The sequence below is a fragment of the Puntigrus tetrazona genome, chromosome 22, assembly GCF_018831695.1.
Source record: "Puntigrus tetrazona isolate hp1 chromosome 22, ASM1883169v1, whole genome shotgun sequence".
NCBI classification, from domain to species: domain Eukaryota; kingdom Metazoa; phylum Chordata; class Actinopteri; order Cypriniformes; family Cyprinidae; genus Puntigrus; species Puntigrus tetrazona.
In genome coordinates, this window is record NC_056720.1 from 2,093,783 (window position 1) to 2,120,521 (window position 26,739).

A 26,739-nucleotide genomic window follows, 5' to 3' on the forward strand; every position below is an offset into this window, starting at 1 on the left:
TCGTTGTGTCTTCTGCAGGTTTTTGGGTCCTGCTGCAGATGAAGGCTGTCAGTATGTGACTGGAATCGTGGGTAAAAACCCGTTACTCCTGAGAGAACTGAATCTGAGTGGACATGAACTAGAAGACACACAAGTGAATCAGATCTCTGCTCTACTGCAGGATAAACACTGTCAGATCAACACACTGAAGTTAGTATCTTACAGCATTTCACACGTCACATGACTATTGATGGTTGCAGTAGTCTATTTTAATTCTCAGTTGAGTCCAACCTGACATTATAAAGCTTGGAGAGAGTCTGATTATATTTTTTAGAAAGAAATTTTTTATTTTCATGGGGTAATTTTAGTTTTTTTTGGGGTAAACTATTTTTTAAGGGCTTTTCACACTTAAAATTGTTAATCCTGAGTTAATCCTAGTTCCCTGTCTGTCAGTCACAACAAGTTAAGTCTTCCTTGGAGCCCTGATTTGCTCTGATTAAGAGAAAACAGCAGTAAAATTAGGCAAGTTGTTAACGCATCCCGAGCCACTCCCCATCAGACGGGTATATATACTAGACAACAGGTGCAACCTTTCGTCAGTTATTTGTTTCGGAGCAGAGTTCTTGCATTATTGCTTTCACTAGGCACGTTTGCGGGTACAAAGAGAAAGCTAGAAGAATATGCTGTTCATGTGGCATTACACAGTCAGCGGCATCCCTGTGGTCAGCCTGCAAGCACTGCCCCTGGAGGAAGCAGATTCAGCCTTGGCATTTCTGCGTCTATTAAGAGCCTTACGCATATACTTGGACCACACATGGAGCTCTTTGTCTGTTATGGAGGTCAGCAGAAAGGGAGAGGTTGGCTCACTGAATAGTGGATGCCATCACCTGGGCATACCATTTTCAATGTGAGCCGTGCCCCCTGGGCATGAGGGCTTACTCCATTTGGAGTGTAGCCTCATTCTTTGCAATGTCTGTTCTCTGGCAGACATCTGTAGAGCCAAACACCTTTGCGTGGTATTACAATTTCTGCCTTGAGTCAGTTTCTTTCCGTGTTTTGGGTAAACTGTAAGGACTGGTCCTGCTTGCTGTGCCATTCCACCTCACACAGTGATGCGAGTGCCCAGTCGTGTTCCCCAGATGATGAACCCCGGTTGAGCATCCTCCAGCAGCCCTGCAGTCAGACTTCTGCTGTCATTCATTCTTCCCCTCCCTGGCTCAGAGGACTTGGACTTGGCTCAGAGACCAATATCATACGTGTTACTGCCCCTGCCAGGGTGAGTCCATATTGTGCCGGCCCTTCGGGCAGGATGTGGCTTCCATAGCATCTTTCTCCTGAAACTGTTTCTATCTCAGGAACAACGGCTTGGCTTCTCCAGCTGCCAAGTACATTCCCTTGGTCCCCGTGGGTGCCAAGTTCAGCGAATTTGCTCTGGAGCATTGGGAAGGTTATGACCTTGCATAGCATTTGTCTGACATGCTGTTGCCTACCACCATTTGTTGCGCTGTTGGTTGCAATGGGGCTTCGATTTTGGCTTTTTATAGGTCCCCTGCCTGTCATCACAACATAACTCAGTGATGACAGACAGAGAATGCCTTGGCTACGTATGTAACCCTTGTTCCCTGATAGAGAGAACAGAGAACTTATTGATTGTACATTTTAATTTAAACAGTTTATTCAAATTATTAAATAAATGTCATGGTTGACACCCTTCTTGGGTCAATAAAGTCTTTTCTACACCTATTCTAACCTTACCAAATACTTTATTTTAACTTTTTGGTTATTTCCTTTATTATTATTAAATATAAATGGCTTAATGATAAAAATTTTAAATGTGACTTCACAAATTTACATGCTCTACTTAAACCAGACCATTGTCCTTATCTACTTCAAAAAACTTATGGTTGTACCAGTATGAAAACAATGCAACTTTGCATTGTCCTGATGCCATGTGTACTGGTGGACACCCTTATGCTTGAACATGGTGTTCGTTATGGACAGATCGTGTCTAGCACAGAATTCCAACAACAGAACACCACTCAGGTTTAGATCGGGGGGGCCGTTCTTCCCAATCACGCCCCTCCAGGTGTCACTAGCATCACCAACGTGAGCGTTGAAGTCCCCCAGCAGGACGATGGAGCACTTTCCAGCACCCCTTCCAAGGACTCCAAGAAGGCCGGGTACTCTACACTGCCATTCCGGAACCCAAGCCGTGCGTGGAGGTGAGCCCGACTATCTCTAGCTGGTATCTCTCGACCTCCTGCAACAACTCAGGCTCTTTCCCCCTCAGAGAGGTGACGTTCCATGTCCCTAAAACTAGATTCTGTGTCCAGGGGTTGGGTTGTCGAGGTCCTCGCCTTCGACTGCTGCCGAAACCACAAGGCACCGGCCCCTTACGGTCCCTCCTGCTGTGGGACAAGACCCGGCCACCAGGCGCTCGCAGGCCTGGCTCCATGGCGGGGCCCCGGCTGCGCCATACCGGGCGACGTCGCTACTCCATTATTATTATTTTTTTCCATAAGGGGTGAGGTGGACCGCTCTTTGTCTGGCTTGTCACCTAGGACCTGTTTGCCTTGGGAGACCCTACCAGGAGCATATAGCCCTGGACAACCTAGCTCCCAAGGTCATTCAGGCACTCAAACCCCTCCACCACGTTAAGGTGGCGATCCCCGGAGGGGAATCTAATTACTATGCAACCTTTTTATATTTTTATTTTATTTTATTTATTTATTATTTTTAATGAACAGATCAGTTCAGATGTTTGATGTTCAGATAGATTAAATTTATTTTAGTTTATGTACTTTATATTTTTACACCTATTCATGATGAATGTTGTTGACATTACGTGCAATAGCCTACAGTTCAGTAGCCTATGGTCAATGTAATAATTTTTATAATAAATTATAATTAATTTAGGTTAACTCTAATTAATTAATTAATTAAGTGTTTGCGGTTCCCCTTTCTAGTTATAGAATCACATTTTGTGCTGAACTCTTACAAAGCAAAACAAACACACAGTTTCAGAGAACTATTACTGTACTTCACATCTACACCCACTGAAAAAGGTTGTATTTAGATCTGCAAAGTTGAATCTGTGTAGTAAAGCTTATCAAGGTACTGAACAGAGCAAAGAGATGCACATAATCCACAGAAGAACAAAAAACATGAGATATGTTAAATTAAATGATTCACTGATTTGTTTTTTCTTTTGAAGACTAAATTGTGAAAAAGTTTTTTTTTTTTTCTCATTTCTCTCAATGTAGATTAAGAGGCTGTTATATGACAGATGAAGGTTGTTCTGCTGTGACTTCAGCTCTAAAATCAAACCCATCACACCTGAGAGAACTGGACCTGAGTGAGAATAAACTCGGAGACTCTGGAGTGAAACACCTCAGTGATCTACTGATGAACACACAATTCAAGCTGGAGAAACTAGAGTTAGTATCATTATACTCTACAGCAGTTACAGTCAGATTAAATTTCACTGTTTAGATTATTGTTTTATGTGTATTTGTGACTGTACACTCAAAAAACTATATTTTAGCTTTTTCTGTTTTCTCTTTTTCATTTTAATTATAATATAATAATAAGTTAAATTATGTAATTCTGTAACAATTTAATTGTGTTTACTCTACCTAATGTATTTAAAACTGAAATGTATTTGTGTTGAAACTACATTAATATTAGTTGTTGCTTTATTTGAGTAGTAGATTTGTAGATCCCAGCATTATCTAAAAGGAACTGAATGATTGTAAATTTAGGGATGGATGTGTTATTTTATGTGTTTTTCTGTAAAGGTAATTTTTTAATTAACTTTAATTAACTATGACACCTAATGAGTAATAGATATTCAATAATTATGACTATTATTGTTTAAAATAATAATAATAATAATAATAATAATAATAATAATAATAATAATAATAATAATAATTTAATTAAGATCTCAGTAAATAATCACTTGTTCCAACATAAGATTTAGTTTGACAAAAATTTGATGAAATCCAAGCTAGTATAAATTAATTTAGTGTAACCAAGCTCATTTGTGTTGACCCTAATGAGTAATTAAATTTTGAACTAAATGTTAAATTGGAAAAAAAAACATTTTTAGTAAAATTAAATAACTTTATGCCATATATTTATTTACACATAAACTTAACATGGATCTGATTCATTTTCTTTTCTCTTTCTGTATTCAGTCTCTGTAGATGCAGTATTACAGAGAAACAGAGTCTCATCCTGACTTCAGCTCTGATAACAAATCCATCACACCTGAGAGAACTGAACCTGAGCTTGAATCAAATAAAAAACACAGGAGTGAATCACTTATGTGACATACTGAAGGATTCACACTGTAAACTGGAGAGATTGAGGTCAGTAGCATTCACACACAAGAATAAAGTGTTTTATTCAACTGAAACTGAGTGAAGTGTCACTTCTCTTTCCCTCAATGTAGGTTAAGAGGCTGTGAAATGACAGATGAATGTTGTTCTGCTCTGACTTCAGCTCTGAAATCAAACCCATCACACCTGAGAGAACTGAACCTGAACGGGAATCAAATAGAAAACATAGGAGTGAATCACTTATTTGACATACTGAAGGATTCACACTGTAAACTTGAGAGATTGATGTCAGTGACTTTCACACATAAGAATAAAGTCTTTTAATTAAAAAGAATTAAGTGTGACGTCTCTCTTTCTCTCATTATAGGTTAAGCAGCTGTGGTTTGACAGCTGAAGGTTGTTCTGCTGTGACTTCAGCTCTGAAATCAAACCCATCACACCTGAGAGAACTGAACCTGAGTGAGAATAAACTCGGAGACTCTGGAGTGAAACACCTCAGTGATCTACTGATGAACACACAATTCAAGCTGGAGAAACTAGAGTTAGTATCAATATACTCTATAGCATTTACTGTATGACTAATAATTATTGTTTACTTTGATTAAAATCCCCATGAAATAGAAGCTGAGCTATGTTTTATTGAATATTGCAGTTCTGAAATGATCTCTCCATGCACATAATGTGTTTTCAATCAATGTCTTCTCCTGATTTTTCATCTAAATAACTTTCCTTCTCCCATACAACATAATCTCTTCTCTCCTCTGATGATGGAGCAGAAAAATCAGTCAATCACAGGAATAATAAGCCTGTCGAGTTCTAAGAATTAAACAGAGACGTAGTTCAAACAAAAGATGAGAATTTTAATGATTCACATTCTCCGGCGGCTCTGCGCCTTAAATAGACATGAAAAAAGGTAACAGTGTCTTTGGTAAGCGAAGTTCAAATCAGAAACTCAAAAGTTCATTCCTTATCTGATTGTTTCCAACACGAGTTGTAACTCAGACAGGCAGGTTAGCGGAGAAAGGCAGGATCGGAATGTTTTCAACACTGGTTGTAACTCCGGCAGGCAGGTTAGCGGAGAAAAACAGGCAGGTGAATCAGGAACCAGAACAAGTATGTAACCTCGAGATCAGCCATAGACTGAATGGTGAGTGTCTGTTTTATGCCAGTGCCGGTGAGTGACAGCAGGTGCGGGTGATCAGTACTCCGGAGATTGTGAACGTGTCCAGGTGACGGGATCGGTAGGCGTAGGAAGTGACGGCGTGACATTACCCCCCCCTCCATGAGCGTCTCCTGGCACTCGAGACCGACGGCGAGGACAACCACGCCCTCTGGGAGCTGGATGATCAGAATGAGTTCTATGGAAATCAGATGTGAGAGAAGGGTCTAATACCTCATCCTTGTCCACCCAGGATTTCTCCTCGGGACCATAGTCCTCCCAATTAACTAGGTATTGGAGCCGGCCGCACTGCCACTGGGAGTCGAGAATTTCTTTGTCCCAGTATATTGACTTGCTGGTGTCGATCTTGGGCGGAGGGGGGGGTGATCTTGTGCTCTGTGGAGAGAGGAAGGACAGGGTCAGTATAAGGTTTTAATAGTGATACGTGAAAGGTGGAGGATATGCGGTAGTGACTGGGAAGTTGTAGCTGATATGTGACTTCATTGATCTGACGGCTGATGGGAAAAGGGCCGATGTACCGGGGACTCAGCTTCCAGCAGGGCAGCCGGAGATGTATATCCTTGGTGGAAAGTCAGACGCGGTCACCTGGTTGATAGATGGCTGTGTTGAAACAACTGGCGTCTGCTTGGGTCTTGTGTCTGCCTGCTGGAGATGTACGTGCGCTGAGTCCCATACCCTCTCGCTCTCTCTGAACCAGTAATCTACCGTTGGGACTTCTGCCTGGTCACCAGTCCAAGGAAACAGAGGGGGTTGTAAACCTAGAACACATTGAAATGGTGTTAGACCTGTGGTGTTTTGACGGAGGGGATTTTGTGCGTATTCTGCCCAGGGTAGATACTGGCTCCAACTGTCTTGCTGCTGGTGACAGTAGGCCCGGAGATATTGGCTGACTTCTTGGATCTTGCGTTCAGTCTGGCCATTTAATTGAGGATGGTACCCAGAGGATAAACTGACAGAGACACCTAGAATTCGGAAGAAACCTCTCCATACCCAGGACGTGAATTGGGGACCCCGGTCGGACACTATATCTTCGGGGAGTCCGAAGTGTCTGAAAAAACATGATGGAAAAGCGCCTCAGCTGTCTCCATTGCGGTGGGAAGACCCCGGAGTGGAATTAACTTGCAGGATTTTGAAAACCGATCAATTACAACAAGGATGACCATGTAGCCATTAGAGGAAGGAAGGTCTGTGGCGAAGTCTACCACAATATGAGACCAGGGTCGATGAGGGGTAGCCGGAGTGTTAAAGGCACAAACGTTTTTGCTTCTGGGCCTCCCGGCAGAGCAGGCTCTATCTGGGTTGCCTCTTGGATCTGGCTGTCGAGAGACCATTGTATGGGCGCCAGGAAAGCTGAAGCAGGTAAGATGGTCTCTGGTGTTTCTGGTAATGGATCTGGGTTGTGTAGCTGTGAGAGAGCGTCAGCCTTGAGATTATTGTGACCCGGTTGGTAAGAGATGTTGAAGTTGAAGCGTGTAAAAAACAGAGCCCATTTAGCTTGTCGTGGGTTCAATCTCTTGGCCTCTCTCAGGTACTGTAAGTTCTTATGATCAGTGATTACTTTAAAAGGGTGTTTAGCTCCCTCTAGCCAGTGACGCCACTCCTCCAAGGCAGAGTTTAATGGCCAAGAGCTCTCTGTTACCGACATCATAGTTCTGCTCCGCCGGGGACAGTTTCCGAGGAAAGAAGGCGCATGGATGAAGTACAGGAGGCTCATCTCTCCATTGGGAAAGGACTGCACTTACTCCCAAGGTGGCAGCATCCACCTCAACGACGAAGGGCAGGTTCGGATCCGGATGGCAAAGAATGGGGGCAGAACAGAAGGCAGCTTTGAATTGGTGGAAGACGCTCTGAGCATCCGGGTTCCAACTGAGGTGCTTTGGGTGGTGACGTAGTAGTGAGGTCAAGGGTGCTGCAATCTGGCTGTAGTGGGATATGAACCGGCGATAAAAGTTGGCGAAACCTAATAACCTCTGAAGCTGTTTAATTGATCAGGGAACTGGCCAGTTTTGCACAGCCTCGACCTTCTTGGGCTCCATTTGAATGCCAGTAGACTAGATTATGTAGCCTAAGAAATGGATGGAGGGTCTGTGAAATTCACACTTCTCAGCTTTCAAGTATAGCTGATGGTCACGAAGGCGTGGAAGAACTTGTTTGACGTGGTACCGGTGTGCAGATAGACTGGGGGATCAGTACTCTGGTGATTGTGAACATGTCCAGGTGACAGGGTCGGTAGGCGTGGGAAGTGACGGCGTGACAAAGCCACAGCAATATAATTAATTGTTCATGGGCAAGATTAAATGCTGCCATACATTTTTTACACGCATTCAATCAAACATACTGTACAATAAAGAATGGAAAAAATTGTTTATTGGACTTAAAGTACTTTTAAAATTTGTTTAGATAAATTGTAATTGAGAAACTGATTTTTGTTTAAACTCAATTTTATATTTTTTGTAGTTCTATACTTGATCCTTTATCTTAGTTTACATTCTTCTGTTTTTCTTCAGTCTGTTTTACTGCAGTATTACAGAGAAACAGAGTTTCATCCTGACTTCAGCTCTGAAATCAAACCCATCACACCTGAGAGAACTGAACCTGAGTGAGAATGAAATAAAAAATACAGGAGTGAATCACTTATGTGACGTACTGAAAGATTCCCACTGTAAACTGGAGAGACTGAGGTCGGTAAAATTCACACAGAAGAATAACATGTTTTATTTAAATGAAACAGAATCAAGTATGACTACTTTCATTTCTCTCAATGTAGGTTAAGCAGCTGTGGTTTGACAGATGAAGGTTGTTCTGCTGTGACTTCAGCTCTACAATCAAACCCATCACACCTGAGAGAACTGAACCTGAGTGAGAATAAACTCGGAGACTATGGAGTGAAACACCTCAGTGATCTACTGATGAACACACAATTCAAGCTGAAGAAACTAGAGTAAGTATTATTTTACTCTATCACCGTTTAGATTATTTTAAGTGTTTTTTAAATGTTGTATTTGTGACTGTACAGGGGACTTGTAGATCCCAGCTTGATTTACAAGGATCTGAATGATTGTAAATTTAGAATAAAGTGTTTTGTATGTGCTTTTCTACAAGTTAATGTTTAATATGCAGTTATGTTGGTGTAATTGGAAGAACTGAGCATGAGTCGTACTGATCCATCTGCAGAACCTTTATTTGAAGCCATGGTTGGAAATTAATTTAATGTAAAACCAGATAAATTATGTTGACCCAACTAAGTAATTTGAATATTATATTCTAAATATGTATAATAATGTTTAATTAATGTATTTTACTGCATGACATTTGCTTATGATACATTTCTGATCTCTTTCTGTCTTCAGTCTATGTGGATGCAGTATTACAGAGAAACAGAGTCTCATCCTGACTTCAGCTCTGAAATCAAACCCATCACACCTGAGAGAACTGAACCTGAGCTGGAATAAACTCAGAGACTCTGGAGTGAAACACCTCAGTGATCTACTGATGAACACACAATTCAAGCTGGAGAAACTAAAGTTAGTATCATTATACTCTACAGCAGTTACAGTCAGATTAAGTTGATCAGTTTGTGACAAATTTACAAAGGTTGATGTAATCCAAACTACTATAAATTAACGTAAACCACCTAAATTTTGTTGATACTGCGAAGTAATTTTCAATTAAATATTTAATTTTACTAAAGAAAATTCATACAATTTAACAAGTGTAATGCATTTATGTTTTGACTATATGGCATGTATTTCTTCGCACATAAGATTTACATGATCTGATTTATTGTGTTTTGTCTTTCTGTCTTCAGTCTGTGTGGATGCAGAATAACAGAGAAACATCTCATCCTGACTTCAGCTCTGAAATCAAACCCATCACACCTGAGAGAACTGAACCTGAGCTGGAATCAAATAAAAACACAGGAGTGAATCACTTGTGTGGCGTACTGATGGATTCACACTGTAAACTGGAGAGACTGAGGTCAGTAACATTCACACATTAAAAACACTTTAACATTTAAAACCAAAACCTCTTGAGTTCACATTATGTTTGTGAAAATTATTTTTTATCGTTTTGTTTGAGATGATCTCTCTTTCTCTTTTTGTCTCTTTCTAGTCTTTATGACTGTGGCATTACAGATGTTTCTTCTTTAACTCAGTGTTTGACAAAAACAGAAACACTGCAGTTTCTAAAAGAGCTTGATCTGAGATGTAATAAGATCAGAGACTCAAAGCAGCAGCTCATTGATGTGCTACGAGACTCAAACTGTAAACTGAGGTGAGTAAACTTCACTTTGAGATATTAAAGAGATTCATTTAACTCTGATACGTGAACAAATACACACTTTCATACAAAGTATCATGAAGCTTTATCTCAAAGGGTTTGTGTCAGAATGAAATAAAAAGTTGATGAGATGTTTAACACAAAGGAGGAAAGAGAACAGAAGCACACTGTCACACTTTATACAGCAGCAGCTGCTTTATTAATGATATCAGTAATAGTGAATCATTACAGTTTGAAATAGATTTGATCAGATTGTAGGAAAAGCAGGTAAAATCAGAGCAGATTCAGCTTCGGCTCACAGTCGTCCAGCATCACATGATCAATGTCTCTGTCTCTTGTGTGTTTTTACTTTGACAAGCAACACCTCACTTTACTTTACACTTACTTCATGTAAGAGATAATGTTCATCCAGACACTTATCACAGAATAAACCTGACAGGGTGATCAGGACTAATATCTCCTGAAGAGACTTATTCTGTGATAACATCTGGCATCACAGTTATTATGTTCTTTCCTAACACATAAGAGAATAATTAGACACAAATTATTATTTGAGTTGAAGTAAACTCAAAGCTTCTGCAAGAAAATAAAATATTCTAACAAACAGCTGTGAACCTGGAAGTTTAGTTTGTGTTTCTCTTTATATTGACTAAATAGAGACACAAGCAGAATTTAAGCTCTAAATTTGTCATACTTAAAACATAAATACAGTTTTATAAATACTCAAAATCTGTTAACTGTAAATTACAAAGGTATTTAAATAATATACATGTATTTAAAAGGTGCTGCTAGATAAGTGAACTTCATGTGTATCTATACTGCTCATGTTTATAATTACGTTGTATAAAGTCTGCAACACATCTGTGACAATCTTTTGGTTACACAAGTAGCTGTGTGACAGACTCGGCCTGTTAGAAATGTGTAACAGTAGCAGCCTATTACATCTACATGATTACAGACTGTTCCATATGTTCCAACTTAGTTATATAGTAAGTACATTTTGTTTTATGCAAATACAACTGCTACTACTAAATACTTAGGTATTACTTAGGTAATAAAGTGTTAACCTAATTTGTTCTTTGTTCCACTCAACTATGATTATCTTCTCTTCTGTTCCATCTTACAGTGTAGATCAAAATCCATAACCAGAAACCTGTGATAGAGTTCAATCACAAGAAATATATGAAGGAGTTCAATCACTAAAAAATGCTGTTTTGAAGTCGACTTGAGAGGAGCACTAAACATCAAATGAAGATCCACAGAAGAGCGGCGCTACACTGTTAGACTTTTTATTGTATTTGTACTGTAACTTCCTGGCAGCCCTATGGCTACTAAGTTACTGTGTCTTTACAGCCGTTTACCTGTATATGTGTTTTACAATATGATGCCGTTACCAGAGTTTCATTTTACAGTATGATACTCTTACTGCAACTTACTTTTACAGCACAACACTAAAGTTTTGTGTCCATGTATCAACCTCTGCCTAGTGTTTGGATATTGTTTGCCAATCAACTGACCTTCGCCCCCTCTCTGTGTCTGGCAGAGCCAGATCTGTTTGCTGTTTCTTCGACCTAACCTCCATAGCACTGGGTTGTTTTAAATATTGTTTGTCAAATATTGTTTGAAAATTGCTGTTCCTGGCTTAAAATGAATGAAAAACAGATAGAAATTAAAAAGCAGACACCAAATTACTAGAGAAACCATAATAATCAAAATAAAAGCATATTAATAAGTGAAAGCATAAAATAAATATGGCAGATTGAATTATGCAGCACAGTTTTCAACTTCACATACATTTCAACTCCTTTAACAAGCATTTTAGAAAGAGTATTAAATGGTTCCCTCTTGTCCTTTTTAACTGACACAGTTAAATTCCAGGCGTTGACCTCTCGTCTGTATGTTGCATTGCGACTTAAAAGACACTTCTTAGGAGGTGGAATAATTTTCACTGAAGAAGTCCAGTAAGTTGGCGGGGCTCAGGACTCTCTCAGAATGAAAACCCTGCGCTCCGAATAAGACCCGAATATGAGTGTTAAAACTTTATTTTATTTTACTTTTTATTTTCCATTTTTATTGTCAACTGATACTACATGCATCACTATTTAATCAATTCAAAGCTGAGGGTGTATCCGAAAGCCATAAACTAGCATTGCTTTGTTATATATTATACTTTCCATGTTAATGATTAATAGACTATAATTCGCTCCACACGTGACTGTCTGTATGTCTGAATCGGCAACTGTTTTATTTGATGGTAATTTGATACGCTCTTTTATTGACGTTTTGTGGTTTTATATGGGTTTTTGACGATTTACCGTTTCCAAAGCAAAACCTGCACGACACCTCCAAACTGTACCAGTCTCGTTCCCGGAAAACCGAGGACTTGGCAACAGGGCTCGGCTCTCGGCGATGACGTCACCACGCACGCACGCACGCGCGCACGCGCAGCCAGCGTCATTCACGTTGCTTTCTTGCGTTTACAACCAAATGCATTTGGGGTCACTTGGGGTTCGGGTCATTTCTGCCTTGTTTTGGTCTGGTGCAGCGCTGTTTGTGCCTCTGCAGATTATAACAACGAGCTTGTGAGGGATATGTTTGTGATCGTATTTGTCTTATGGTTTGCCTTTGGTTTTTTGATTTGTTGACATTTTAAACCATGAGTAAATGATTTGTCAAACATACAAAGATGTGCTTGTGATCTAATTAATTAATTGCTATGAATCAGCATTTCTAACAATGTTTACATTATGCAAAAAAATATAATGGTTGCTGTTGTCATAGTGTCTATCTTTATATTGTCTGCTATTCTTGCTATATTATGTAATGCAGAATTAAATAGAAATACGTTTTACAGAGCAGTTTTATGGTCTTTCGCTAATTATTTGTGTGAGAATATTAAGTTTCTACCCACAAATGTAATTAATCTACAATAACCATGTTTCATATAAAGCACAAGACAGAAACGTTTAACAAAACCAAAATTTGAATCAATATATGAATGAAGTTAGTAGAAACTAAGAAGGGATAGCATGACTTGGTATAAAACACTTTGTGATTGAGCTACTTCATGAGATGAATAGATAGGTGAACATCTATATGTAAAATGTATTAAAACAAACACAGTTGATGAATTTATCATTAATTTTGACAGATCTGCTCCTCCTCAAGTGAAGCTCCTTTCACTGCAGTTCAACAATAAAATATCCCCATCAGTCTACAAGTGAAGACGAGCCTCAAAGCATCAGAAAAAAGAGTTTATTGAAGGACAGAGAGAACATGAGAGATCCAGAACCCTGCAGAATGAAACGCACTGAAGAACAAACAGGTTGGTGTTTATTCTTCATCCATCAACAGTGAGTCTGAAATACTTAAGAATATAACCTTCAAGCAGTTCTTAAAATTTAGTGTTTGTAGTAGAAAAAAAAACCTTGCGAATAATTGCAGTTAAACCAGTAATAACTCTAGGGACACTCTAAAGACGGTGTTCATACAGAATAATACTTTTAATGCTCAGTGTATTTGCTCCCTTTTATCACTAAACATGTTGAAACCTGCAAGTTCTGTAATTAATAAGCATAACAAAGTAGTATTTTTTTATATATACAAACCCGATTCCAAAAATTGTGGACAAATTGTGAATAAAAACTGCAACTTATTGCTCAACAGTCTTAGGTCTTCTTTGTCGCATCTTGCTATTTATGATGCGCCAAATGTTTTCTATGTGTGAAAGATCTGCCCTGCATGCCGGTCATTTCAGAACCTGGATCCTTCTTCTACGCAGCCATGATGTTGTAATCGATGCAGTATGTGGTCTGGCATTGTCGTGTTGAAATAATGCAAGTTCTTGCCTGAAAGAGACAACTTCTGGATGGGAGCATATGTTGTTCTAGAACTTGGATATACCTTTCAGGATTGATGGTGCCTTTCCAGATGTGTAAGCTGCCACAGTCCATTTTAGATGGCCCAGAGAAAACACCTTCTGGATCATGTTTAGGTATGGCTACTTGTTTGACCTATAGAGTTTTAGCTGGCAACGGCGAAAGGCACGGTGGATTGTGTTCACAGACAGTGTTTTCTGGAAGTATTCCTGAGCCCATGTTGTGATTTCCATTTCCATTTCAATGCAGTGCCATCTAAGGGCCCTAGTTTCAAGGGCATCCAGTACGGTTTTTCGGACTTGACCCTTACAAACAGAGATTGTTCCAGATTCTCTGAATCTTTGGATGATATTATGCACTGAAGATGATGATAACAATTTGTCTCTGAGAAACTCCTTTCTGATATTACTCCACAATCTTTCGCCACAGCGTTGGGGGAATTGGTGATCCTCTGCCCATCTTGACTTCTGAGAGACACTGCCGCTTTGAGAGACTCTTTTTATACCCAATCATGTTGACCTAATAAATTGCAAATTGTTCCTCCAGCATTTAACTTTTCCGGCCTCTTGTTTAAAACGTGTAGCTCTCATAAAATCCAAAATGAGCCGATATTTGGCATGACATTTCAAAATTTCAACATTTGATACGTTATCTATATTCTATTGTGAATAAAATATAGGTTTATGAGATTTGTAAATTATTGCATTTCTTTTTTATGCATAACCTGTACAGTGTCCCAACTTTTTTGGAATCGGGTTTGTGCACTAAACAAAATAATAAAGGCAACGCTTTTGTTTTTGCACTCTTCTTTTAATGAACTCAACACTGCTTAAGGTAACTTTCCTCACAAAAAAGACACATTGTCAAGCGTTAAAAGATGTTTTATTACAGATTGGCACGTTTGCACTTTGTGCAGCCCCTACACTCAGGTTCACTTTTATAACATTTCACCTCACTTTTAAATATTAAAATACGTTTATTTAATTTGCATTTCAGACCTAATGGAGAAACATCATGTCAAAAATGAAAAAATCAATGTCAAGTCACAGACTGAGGGTATCTCTTTACTGGACACAAGAGACAAGAAAAGTTATGGCTGCTCTCAGTGCGGCAAGAATTTGACATGCAAGAAGAGTCTGAAGATTCACATGAAGATCCACACGGGAACGAAACCTTACACATGTGAGCAGTGCGGGAAGAGTTTGACATGCAAGAAGAGTCTGAAGATCCACATGAGGATCCACACAGGAGAAAAACCGTACACATGTGATCAGTGCGGGAAGAGTTTCAGGCAACAAGGACACCTGAAGGACCACATGAACGTCCACAGCGTGGAGAAGCCGCACCCATGTGGTCAGTGTGGCAAGTGTTTCGCTTACAAACAGAGTCTCAAGGCTCACATGAAGATCCACACGGGAGAGAAGCCGTACACGTGCGATCAGTGCGGGAAGAGATTCAGACAGTCGTCGCACCTTAAAGAGCACATGAACAGCCACGGTGTAGAGGAGTTGTACACGTGTGACCAGTGCAGCAAAACATTTCTGTGGGCTTCGGGCCTGAAGAAGCATCTGAAAGTTCATTCGAAGGAGAAACTACATTCATATATTTTTCCTGAGAGCACTTCAGAAGTCTGTCCGTGGGAGTTAACGGAGGCCAGAGACCCTGAAGACGGATGCATAGATGAGATAGAGGAGATAATACTGTGGTAGGCAGAGCAGGTCACCGTTCATGGAGGGAAAGTGTTATATACTGAATTAGGGGTGGGGTTTAAATTAATATATCCTTGAGTATCTTTCTGACTGACAGAAAAATGTAAAAAAAAATTCTTCATCTCATCATCTTTCTTCCTATAATACATATTAAAGTGGTGTTCATAACTACAAGCACTGCTTTTTTTTACAGCGCTGACCAAAGAAACGCTGTAATGCTGCTGTTCCATAAGCGCCACCTGCTGGCAGAAAGTGAACTTGTGTTATTATTTTGTTTTATATTTGCAAGTGTTTTTTCGCTACGTAATTTACGTAGTATAATTCTACTGAGCGGAAGCCGGCCCATCCTGTTTTCACTTGAGGTTTTGAAATTATATGCAGCATTTTGTTTGGATGGTGATTAAAATTCAGTGGTTGCATCTAAATCTAAATGAGTTCTGCCAATTATACAGCAAATAAACAACACAATCATGTACAAATATCTTCATTCTCTCTTGCCTTTTGCTTAAAAATATAATTCTTACATGATTCTAACAGCTGCGAGAATCGGCCCATTTACTTGCACGTTGGAATTCAGCATCAGGTTTTGGTCGTTGAAGCTTTTTGCTGGATGCTGCTGGCCGTTCCACACTACCTGCAGTTTTGGTGCCAAGTAAAAACTTGAAAAAACTCCAACTCACCCATGTATGGTTTTATAATGATCCTAAAACATGTTAGGATGCGTTTGACTAAGGTCTAAGAACTCAACTTTGCAGGAAAGACAGATTTGAGGATCCCTGGTCAATATGAGACAACAGCTTCTGAAAAGGTCTCTTTTAGTTTGAAACTTTCCAGTTGAATGGGTTGGCCTTCTCTGGACACACTGGGCCATCACAGGACTGATTATGACTATTTGATTCATATGGACAAATCATAATGTGTAATACATTATACTGATATCTTTAGATCCATAAACTGCCACATTAAGATAATTTTATTGGCGTCTAAATCAACCATAGGACACAATAATAAAAACATTATGACCTAGATCTCCATCAAGATCTCCTTCAAACTACCCCATTCACGATGGTCTTGTTCTCCTCAATGAACCTTTCACAAGTCCACCTGGATTGAGACATACTTTATAAAGTTGCTTGAGATGGATTGTTGTATGAAGGGTTACTCCACCCCAAAATATTTTTTTTTTGTCAAAGTATTTACCCCCATGTTGTTCCAAGCCCTAAAAGCGTTTTTTTGTGGTAATTAAATACACTTTTAAAAATGAAGATAATATGTTAGTTCATATTTACAGTGTCTCAAAATCGTACAGTCGAGTACATTTAGATGATCAAGTTTATCTTAGGAAGTACTAACGAATCATTTGTGTATCAAGTACAAAATTAATGCGCGAAAATAGAGCACTTTAGTTACATTATGCAAGTGAACTTTTTTTTACCTGGGAACACTTTAGAATACTGTTCCACATTAATGAACACAAGAAGACATGAGTAATGCAATATTAGCACTCAAGTAATTACTACTAACAAGAAACTCTGAATCGTGAAATAGTAAGCAATGGTGTTTTGTTGAATGTGGTAGTGCACTCTTAGCTAATCAGGGACTTTTTTCATATCACTGTATATAGGTTCATAATTAATATAAATAAAAATATTGTATAATTAATTCTAAAGTGAAGTTCATGGTATCCTACTAGTAATGTATTACCAAATTCTTCAGAGGGAATTGCTAATTATTTGGATCAGTATTCTAGAGTGACGATTATGATTACTATGTTATATTATTGTTACCTTACACACTCAAGAATACATTCATTCCAGACACAGAAGACACTTTGATTTGAATTTACATTTATTTTATGAACCAAACATGTTAGAAGCCACACACACATAAATTTAAATAAAATAAATAAAACAATAAAAATAGCATAATATGACAATGCCAGAAAGTGCTTGAATTCTCGAGCTTCAATGACAGTTGGACGGTGACGTGAAAACGGGGCTGAGAGATTCTTCCCTCCTATTGGTTGTCGCTCATGATTAGCTGTTCATTTGTAAGTTGAGCAATTCTGAACTTTTGTCGATGACACGCCCACATTCTGTCGCCAACAGTCACTGTCGTTCTTGTCGCTTTAAGTCACCAGCTCTTCATTGAAAATGAATTGGATCTTGTTGCTCTGTCGCTGGCGGTGTGAATGGGGCTTCAATTTTAAAGCGGGAAAACTAATAAAAAATAATCATGAAACTAAACAAGACGAAATTATGTCATAACATTTCATTTTGTCTAGTTTTGGTCAACTAAAATGAAGAGACATTTTAGCATAATTACTGTTTTGTAAACCACATTTAGTCTCGATTTTATTCATCAACAATATTGCATTATAGGCTATATTTAACTATAGTCGTCACATCACCAGCAATTATATTACGTCTTTTGATAAAGTCACATGATAAAAGATCGTTGACGACGATATTTAGTACTAATTTTTTATATTACCGAACAAGAAACTTAGTAATAGTAAAAACTATTAAGTAATTGAACTCGGTCAACTGGTAGTTCACAATTAGCTAATCAACAAATACAAACACATAAGAACTACTCTATACAGATTCTTAACCAATTTGAATTATGCATAACAATTAATTCTAAAATGAATATAATGGTAACAAAATATGACTCATATATTACCAAATCCTTCTGAAGGAACTAATTACTTGGCTCAGTTTTTTTAAGTTACAAGCATCATAACTCCCTAATATTGGCTGACATCTTTGTTTGTTTTTTGAGATATATAATGGATAGTTTTGGATAGCAATGACAAGTGTTTCCACATCCTTCTAAGGAACCTACTAGTTAACTGGAATCAGTATTCCAAAGTGAAGATCGTTTTAGGCCACTGGTACTGATTCAAGTGTTACCAAATCTAGCCAAATTAATTACTAACCATTACTAAACTCTACATTTTCAATGACTTCAGTAATTAGGGAGTTATCATGACCTTCACTTTACAATACTGATCTAAATGATCATGCACCTGTATACAGTAGTTCTTAAGGAGGTATGAAAATAATAGTTACTGATTGGCTAACAGTGAAAGACCACATTTGACTAAACACTGTTACTTACTATATCATTATTCAGACTTTCTTGTTACTAGAGCGCTAATCTAGTGTTACTCGTGTTCTTGTGTAGTTATTCAATAATGAAGGGCAGGGTAACACTTTAGTATGATAACACTTAACTACGAATTGTCTCTCAATAAATTCTTCATTTGCTACTTATAATTGTTAAGTTTAGGTATTGGGTAGGATTAGGAATGTACAATAACTCATTAATATGTGCTTAATTAGCACTAATAAATGGCTAATGGTCTAGTAATATGCATGCCAATAAGAAACGAATAGGTATAACCGTGAAAAAAACGAAAAGTAAAGTGTTACCAATACATAAAGTAAATCTGAATAAAATAAGATTGGAATTTCCCCTTTTCTCCATTGGACACTTTTTTAGTACAGTTTCTCCATTGGGTACCTGAGTACAGTTTTTTGATGCTCTACCTGATTCTGCCACCTACCTCAACTTTTTAACCTTTCACCTTTCAAACCTTTTTTCCAAATAAAGAGCATGAATAGGATTTTTCAACGAACTTTAATGTGCTTCTTTGGGACTAAATCCCTCAAAAATGTTTTCACATCGATCACATTTAAGGTTTCTCTCTGGTGTGGATCATCTCATGCCTTTTCATAGTTCCTAACTGTCTGAATCTCTTGTCGCAGTGTGAACACTTGTAAGGTTTCTCTCCAGTGTGAATCATCTGGTGCCGTTTTAATTCTTTAGCTGTAATAAAAGTCTTCTCACACTCAAAGCACATGTATTCTTTCACCCCAGTGTGTATCTTCTGATGGGCTTTTAAATTATCCAGCCGTGAAAAGCTCTTTCCACACACAGAACATGAATGCGGTTTCTCCTTTGAATGAACGGTCAGATGATTCTTCAGGTTCGTAGCCCACAAAAATGCCTTTCCACAGAGATCGCATATGTGCAGCTTTTCTCGAGTGTGGATGTTCATGTGCATGGTAAGGAATCCTTGTTGTGTGAAACTCTTCCCGCACTCATCACATGTGAACAGTTTGTCTCCCGTGTGAATGTTCATGTGTTTCTTAAGGACTCTTAACTGTGCAAAACTGTTTCCACATTGATCACAAGTGAATGGTTTCTCTCCCGTATGAACAGCCTGATGCACAGTAAGGTTTCCTTTTTGTGTAAAACACATGCCACACTGATCACACGAGTAAGGTTTCTCTCCGGTGTGGATCCTCATGTGCATTTTCAGATATTCTGACCGATTGAATCCCTTGCCACAGTGTGAACACTTGTATGGTTTCTCTCCGGTGTGGGTTCTCTCGTGTGTTTTCAGATTTTCTGACTGGCTGAATCTCTTGTCGCAGTGTGAACACTTGTATGGTTTCTCTCCAGTGTGGATCCTCTGGTGCCGTCTCAGTTGTTCAGCTATAATAAAAGTCTCTTCACGCTCAATGTAATCTCTCACACCAGTGTGTATCTTCTGATGCAGTTTTAAACTTTGCAGCAGTAAAAATCTCTTTCCACAGAAAGAACATGAATGTGGTTTCTCTTCTGAATGAACTTTCAGGTGTTTCTTCAGGTACGAATCCCTCAAAAATATTCTTCCGCACTGATCGCACGTATGCGGTTTCTCTTCGGTGTGGATGGTCATGTGTCTCTTCAGTTGCGATGAATGTGTGAAACTCTTCCCGCACTGATCACATGTGAACGGTTTCACTCCGGTGTGGATGTTTATGTGTTTCTTAAGGATTCTTATTTGTGCAAAACTCTTTCCACACTGAACACATGTGAACGGTCTCTCTCCCGTATGACCGGTCAGATGCGCAGTAAGGTGTCCTTTTTGTGCAAAACTCTTCCCGCACTGATCACACGTGTATGGTTTCTCTCGGTGTGAGTTCTCACATGTGTTTTCAGGTTTTCTGACCGATTGAATCTCTTGTCGCAGTGTGAACACTTGTAAGGTTTCTCTCCAGAGTGGATCCTCTGGTGCTGTCTCAGTCGTTCCGCTGAAAAAAGTCTTCTCGCACTCAAAGCACCGTATTCTTTCACACCAGAGCGCAGCAGCTGGTCACATGTGAACGTTTCTCTTCAGCGTGGATCATCATGTGAATCTCAAGACTCTGTTTGCTCGTCAAACTCTTTCTACACTGAGTGCAGGTGAAAGATTTCTCATCGGAGTGACTCAAAGGTTTTTCTCCAGTATTCGCATGATGTTTCTCCTCCTCTTCTTCACTCGGTTCTTCAATCTTTATGTTTTCCTCAATCAGCTCTGAAATTTAAATAAAATGTGAATTTTTTTACTAAATCACAGAGAGAAACGTGAAAAGGACTAAAAGTGAAGACTGACGTAATTGAAAAGTGTTGATGACTAAATTATTCTTCTTTTATATTGGCGATAAAGAATTAAGAATAAACACCAACCTGTTTGTACTTCAGTGTGTTTCATTCTGCAGGGCTCAGAATCTCTCATGTCCTCACATGGAAAAACTCTAAATCTATAATTAAATGTAAAACTGAGAATGAAACATTCTTTTTATCCTTTAATTCTTGCAAGAAAGGTTAATCTAACACACAGATGCTCTGTAGTGAGAAAGACAGGGTGTGAATCAGTGAATCAGTGTGAATCAGTGAATCAGTCTTTATTTTACTGGGAAACATTGACTTTGACCTTCAGCTTTATCTCTTGAAAACAGTTCTGACAGGTCACAGCCATGCCACTGTTAGAGGAACGCTAACAAAAAGGTTTAGCTACGACAGAGAAATCAGTGTGAAAGTTAACTCTGCAAACACACTATAAAAATTATGAAAGAAACAAATAATCTGCTAACTGGCTTTAACAAATACTCAGTTAATATTTAACTGATCCAACAAAATCATCCCAATGCTCTGCAACTTTAGAAAAAGTACAAATATGAAGATTTTAGCTTATAAATTAACATTTGTATAATCAGTTGTACAAACACCATGGTAAAACTATGGTCAATGTAGCAAAATCATTGATAATTTGTGGTTACCATTGTTTAAGTGTAATAGCCATGTTTGTCATTTTTAAGGGAAGTTGTCCGGCTTACATAATGTTTTACAGCTACAGCAATTGTGTCTTTCATAACCTCATTTAAGGTAATAATGAATAAATGAATGAACAATGCCATGACGTGATCAGGATGTTAAAATAAAAGCCTCACCTTTCAGAGCAGACGTCTTTAAGCAATCTCGTGTCATGTTCGTCACCAGTTCCCTTAAACATTTCTGATGTGGTCTGTGTGAATTTGCAGAAAAAAAACAGTAGAAGCTCAAAACCATTACAGAAATTCAAATGGTGAAGCCATTACAATAGCTTTTAACCACCAATAGAAACCATCACATACCAGACACCATTATAGTTTACTTTAAAACAAATAAAATTCCCAATATAACCATTAAATCCATTGCATTGTTTTGGGCAGGGTTATATTGTTTTGTTTTGATGTGGTCGCTTTTGTATTTGCAGCATATGTTGGCAAGATAATGAAGACGATTTAATTTTCGATTTGTTTTTTTTTTTATTATTATTATTATTTCAGTAGCTCTGATAAGCCTCAAATCGTAATCGTTCATTAAAGCTGTATGAAGTAAATTTAATGTGTTAAAAATGTACAAGCGAGTACATAATCAATCTATTTTCCAAACTGTGTTTTACCCTGAACCACTAAGGTAAAACCAATAATAACAATATTTATAATAATACTAAGTGTTTCTTCGTACTATTTCAGACTGGTTCTTGTTATCACCGTCTTAGTAACACCTCACAACAGAGAGAAGCAGCTCAGGACACAACAGCCCTGTCGAGTTTTGTTCAACCCTAAACAAACATATCTAAAACAAGCTAATTAAAGTCCCGGGTATACTGCGTTCCGTTCCGTCTCGCGCTCACCAGTCGCGTTCCGCTTGGTATCCGTCCAGAGAACCAGACGCCACTTCTTCTTCTTCTGTGGTTGGCAAACCCGCATCCGGGTCTTACCGCCACCTACTGGGGTGGAGTGCGATGATTGATAAATAAATGATCCTGTTAATTTAAATGAACTTTCAGAAGAAAGTCATACAGTTTCTGGGCATTCTGAAGTACATTTTTAACTTAAAAAATTAATTAGTTTTTCAGCAAGCTGGTTCTTACCCCAATTTTTTTAATTTTCTATATATCTGGTCTACATTTCCCTTTTCTAAACTGTTTAACGCTAAATATATAAACGGAAAATCTGAAGAAAAGTTACACCTCTAATTAAAACTGAGATCTAATGTTTTCTTTGGTGTCTTATCCTTTGCTGTTTGTACTTTTGTCATAACACTTTTAACACTTTGTTACCCAAAGCTAGTGAAAATGTTTAGCTGTTTTATATCGTGTGTAAATGATTATTTATTTTGAGAGATGTTTCTGTGGTGGGTCAGTATTAGGTTGTAAATCGGATCATTGTCTGTAGATTAACAGTAGCTATAAATACAGGGTTTACGCTGAGATTGAGAATCGCTGATTTACACCATTTGTTAAGTAGCATGCTACGAGGTAAATTTATTTGCATTTACATTTCATTTCTGCGTCTGCTGACTAAAACATTTATATCATAACTAGGCAATGAGAGAAAATGTTATAGCCCATGTTCGATTACTAGTACTGAATGCTCTTTATTTTTAAGGTTTTTATCATTTGCGGTTTCTAGACAAACCAAAAATATATGTGTTATTCACCTTTGACAGTGTGGTTATTAGCAATACCGTCCATACATTGTATTTTATTTAGGGTTAGGGACATGTGAAAACTGAAGAAGAGGCTGTAACACTTCTGAAAGGACATTTATCAGGGGCAAGCACCGAATGTGCACCACTTGCCCACACTTTGAAACATTTTACGCAAATAACTTATGCACCGTACGCCACAAAAATCACGAGGTTTCACTTTTTCACTTTTTTTAATTGTTCAACCTTGCGTTTTTTTAAAAAATAAACGTTTAGAAAGTGTACTTGTTTGTTTTTCTCTTTTCTAGTTATGCTAATCCCGGAAGCACGTGTTCTGCTCAGCACGCCAGTCCACTCGGTGGCGGTAACGCACTACGAGCAGGTTCGTCGACCGCCGAATAAACACCAACGAAGAAGAAGCCGACGTCTTCGTCACCCGCGCGCTCCCGGCAGACTGCTTCGAGTATTTACACGACTATAAAACACAGCCGTTTAAACGACACCAAAGAGGTAATTTCTGAGCTGTTTGCGGACTCAAACGTGCACCACGACATGCGACGAGACCGGGACGGAAAGGTTTAGGATATGAGCGAATCTGTGTTTTGCGCTTTCGTTTTTGTGGTTGTTTAGATGTCTGATTGATAATGATGCCGCTACTGAATGCTCTTTATATTTAAAGGTTTTATCATTTGGTTTTATAGTTTCTGGACATGCCAAAAGATATGTTCTAGTTTCTGTAATGCCATGAATGCAGTTAAAACACTATCTCAACTGTGGTTGATGTATGTCTGACTTTATATTACTGATATATATATATATATATATATATATATATATATATATATATATATATATATATATATATATATATATATATATATATTCATTCGGTATCATTTCATAAGACAGTCATATTATGTTTTAATAGAGCAATTTTATAGTCTTTCAGTAAATATCCTCGTGCAATCAGTTTGTAATTTAACCCCAAAATGAAATTTATCTCATTAACATTTTCATGCAGTTACTTCAGGTTCATACAAGACTTCAGTCAAAAATTATGTTTTGTTGAGACAACTTATTTTTAATGTATGCCAACATGTCTTTCACTAAATGTAACGCCGTCATTTTAATCTATTAAATTTGTTCACCGAAATATAAATTTGTTTTAAATGAATGAAACATGTACAATTCATTGACCTGTATATAGATGATGAATAAGTAAACATAAATCCTTAAAATGGGAGTTAAATTAATAATGTAACTGAATTTATTTATTAATTTAAACGGATTTTATTTAACTGATGTATTTTGACAGATTAGCTCCTCCCACTGAAGTCATGATGTCAGTGAAGCTCCTCCCACATGAAGCACACCTTCAATGAAGCTCCTCCCACAACCAAAACTTAAGTGAAGCTCCTCCCATGACAACCATACCTTCAGTGAAGCTCCTCCCACAACCAACATTTCAGTGAAGCTCCTCCCACAATATCACCTTTAGTGAAGCTCCTCCCACAACCAAAATTTCAGTGGAGCTCCTCCCACAACATCACCTCCAGTGAAGCTCCTCCCACAATCTCACCTTCAGTGAAGCTCCTCCCACAACCAACATTTCAGTGAAGCTCCTCCCACAACATCACCTTCAGTGAAGCTCCTCCCACAACAAAACTTCAGTGAAGCTCCTCCCACAACATCACCTTCAGTGAAGCTCCTCCCACAACCAAAACTTCAGTGAAGCTCCTTCCACAACATCACCTCCAGTGAAGCTCCTCCTACAACAATCTCACCTTCAGTGAAGCTCCTCCCACAACCAAACTTCAGTGAAACTCCTCCTACAACAATCTCACCTTCAGTGAAGCCCCTCCCACAACCAAAATTTAGTGAAGCTCCTCCCACAACATCACCTCCAGTGAAGCTCCTCCCACAACATTACCTCCAGTGAAGCTCCTTCCACAACATCACCTCCAGTGAAGCTCCTCCTACAACAATCTCACCTTCAGTGAAGCTCCTCCCACTGCGGTTCAGTAATAAATGCTGGAATATTCCCATCAGTCTACAAGTGAAGACGAGCATCAGAGAATCAGGAAGAAGAGAAATCTGCAGAAACAGAGAGAACATGAGAGATCCAGAACCCTGCAGAATGAAACACACTGAAGAACAAACAGGTTGGTGTTTATTCTTCATCCTTCATCAGTGAGGCTGAAGAACATTAATATATACATCTTCAGGTAGTTTGTCAGATTTTGTTTTGTTGCAACAGGAATAATATATAGATCTGTGCAATAATGTAGTTGAAGTGGCAAAAAAAATAACATTTAACTTTAATTTCAGGATTGATTGAAGCCAAAAAAGAGAACGAAGAGGAGGACATACATGTCAAAATCGAAGAAAATAATTTCAGTCCCTTTCAAACTGAGCAGAAAGGTTCGCCGAAAAGAAGAGCCAAGAAATCTTTCATCTGCACTGAGTGTGGAAAGACTTTGACGTATAAATACAGTCTCGATGTTCACATGAGGATCCACACCGGAGAGAAACCCTACACGTGCTATTACTGCGAAAAGAGCTTCACGCAGTCGGCAAACCTCAAGGACCACATGAAGATCCACACCGGGGAGAAACCGCACGAATGCGATCAGTGCGGAAGAACCTTTCTGTGGATCTCAAACATGAAGAAGCACATGGCGGTTCACTCCGCGGAGAAACCGCATGCGTGCCCTTCGTGCGGCAAGAGCTTTTCGTGTCTGCGAAGTTTAAAAGTGCATCAGAGGATACACAGCGGTGTGAGGGATTACATGTGCTGCGAGTGTGAGAAGACCTTTCTGACCGCCGATAAACTGAAGCGGCACCAAAGGATCCACACCGGAGAGAAACCTTACAAGTGTTCACACTGCGGCAAGAGATTCAGCCAGCTAGAAACCCTGAAGTCCCACGACAGGATCCACACCGGAGAGAAACCCTATCACTGCGCTGCTTGCGGGAAGAGCTTCAATCGATCGTCTTCTTTACACAGGCACACGAGAAACAAGCACAACAAGATCTTCAGAGCCAGCTCTTGAAGCTCTGACCGGACATGCATCTAGACCTAAAATATCTTCTGTGTGAATCTGTCCAGACAAAGAAGCGCCATCGTCTCACGGTTCAAGAACGGGCATTTAAACCGTAACAGTTCTTACACGAATAAAAGATATTTTTATTTTAATGGTGCATTAGTAAATGCTGAAATGAACACGAACAAAGATTTATGAACGCTGTAGAAGTTCGTGTTAACTAATGAACCTCATTGTAAACATTCTCTGCTTTTTCTGGTTCTTGTGTTTTTCGGGACGCTTCTTTTCTTGATGTTCTTCATAGAATAGTTATCTCAATGCCGCATTTGTCTGTTTTTAATGCATAGTGTGTTGCTGGTTGTACGTGAAATTAACAGAATGATTAAAAGAGTAAAATGCTGAACGTCATTTGTCGATTTTGTGAAAATGAACGTGGTTTTGTTCATCTAGAAGTGTACCGTTACATCCTAAGATTGTTGATGTTTCAGTGGAAGGCTTGTAACTTTTAAGTTAATGTAAGTGTTTCCTTTTTTA

General features: G+C 38.6%; 3 protein-coding genes and 1 long non-coding RNA gene across 6 annotated transcripts in view; 2 read left to right on the forward strand and 2 right to left on the reverse strand.

Annotated features, from left to right (window-relative positions):
• Nucleotides 1-11,259, forward strand: part of LOC122327908 (NACHT, LRR and PYD domains-containing protein 12-like) — a 50,683-nt gene extending 39,424 nt beyond the window's left edge. Inside the window, 10 exon segments of the mRNA XM_043223578.1 lie at nt 3,243-3,416; nt 4,179-4,352; nt 4,436-4,609; nt 4,690-4,863; nt 8,270-8,443; nt 8,853-9,026; nt 9,311-9,411; nt 9,414-9,480; nt 9,616-9,777; nt 10,910-11,259. Coding sequence (XP_043079513.1) covers nt 3,243-3,416; nt 4,179-4,352; nt 4,436-4,609; nt 4,690-4,863; nt 8,270-8,443; nt 8,853-9,026; nt 9,311-9,411; nt 9,414-9,480; nt 9,616-9,777; nt 10,910-10,928 — 1,393 coding nt within the window. The 3' untranslated portion in view covers nt 10,929-11,259.
• Nucleotides 11,260-12,983: 1,724 nt separating this feature from the next.
• Nucleotides 12,984-26,284, forward strand: zgc:174224 (uncharacterized protein LOC100126810 homolog). 2 transcript variants are annotated; one of them, XM_043223712.1, is made up of 4 exons: nt 12,984-13,108; nt 13,541-13,777; nt 14,658-15,177; nt 25,599-26,284. In XM_043223712.1, exons 2-4 carry the CDS (start codon nt 13,699-13,701, stop codon nt 26,212-26,214), a joined length of 1,215 nt encoding a protein of 404 aa, XP_043079647.1. In that variant the 5' UTR covers nt 12,984-13,108; nt 13,541-13,698; the 3' UTR covers nt 26,215-26,284. The 2 variants fall into 2 exon arrangements, with proteins under 2 accessions (XP_043079647.1, XP_043079646.1); XM_043223711.1 differs by lacking the exons at nt 12,984-13,108; nt 13,541-13,777; nt 14,658-15,177 and adding an exon at nt 25,191-25,323 and having other exon boundaries at nt 25,490-26,284.
• Nucleotides 18,999-20,461, reverse strand: LOC122328100 (zinc finger protein 658B-like; the record flags this gene model as incomplete). Its single annotated transcript, XM_043223812.1, is given in 2 exon segments — nt 18,999-20,338; nt 20,341-20,461. Coding segments are annotated over 2 exon segments (1,389 nt in total), but the record flags the coding sequence as incomplete, so codon positions are not given.
• LOC122328032 lies at nt 20,538-22,358 on the reverse strand. 2 transcript variants are annotated; one of them, XR_006247744.1, is made up of 4 exons: nt 22,196-22,358; nt 21,637-21,710; nt 20,873-20,946; nt 20,538-20,720 (listed from the first exon to the last, which is right to left on the reverse strand). It is a non-coding gene; the product is annotated as an uncharacterized LOC122328032 (long non-coding RNA). The 2 variants fall into 2 exon arrangements; XR_006247745.1 differs by lacking the exon at nt 22,196-22,358 and adding an exon at nt 21,820-22,161.
• Nucleotides 26,285-26,739: the final 455 nt, after the last annotated feature.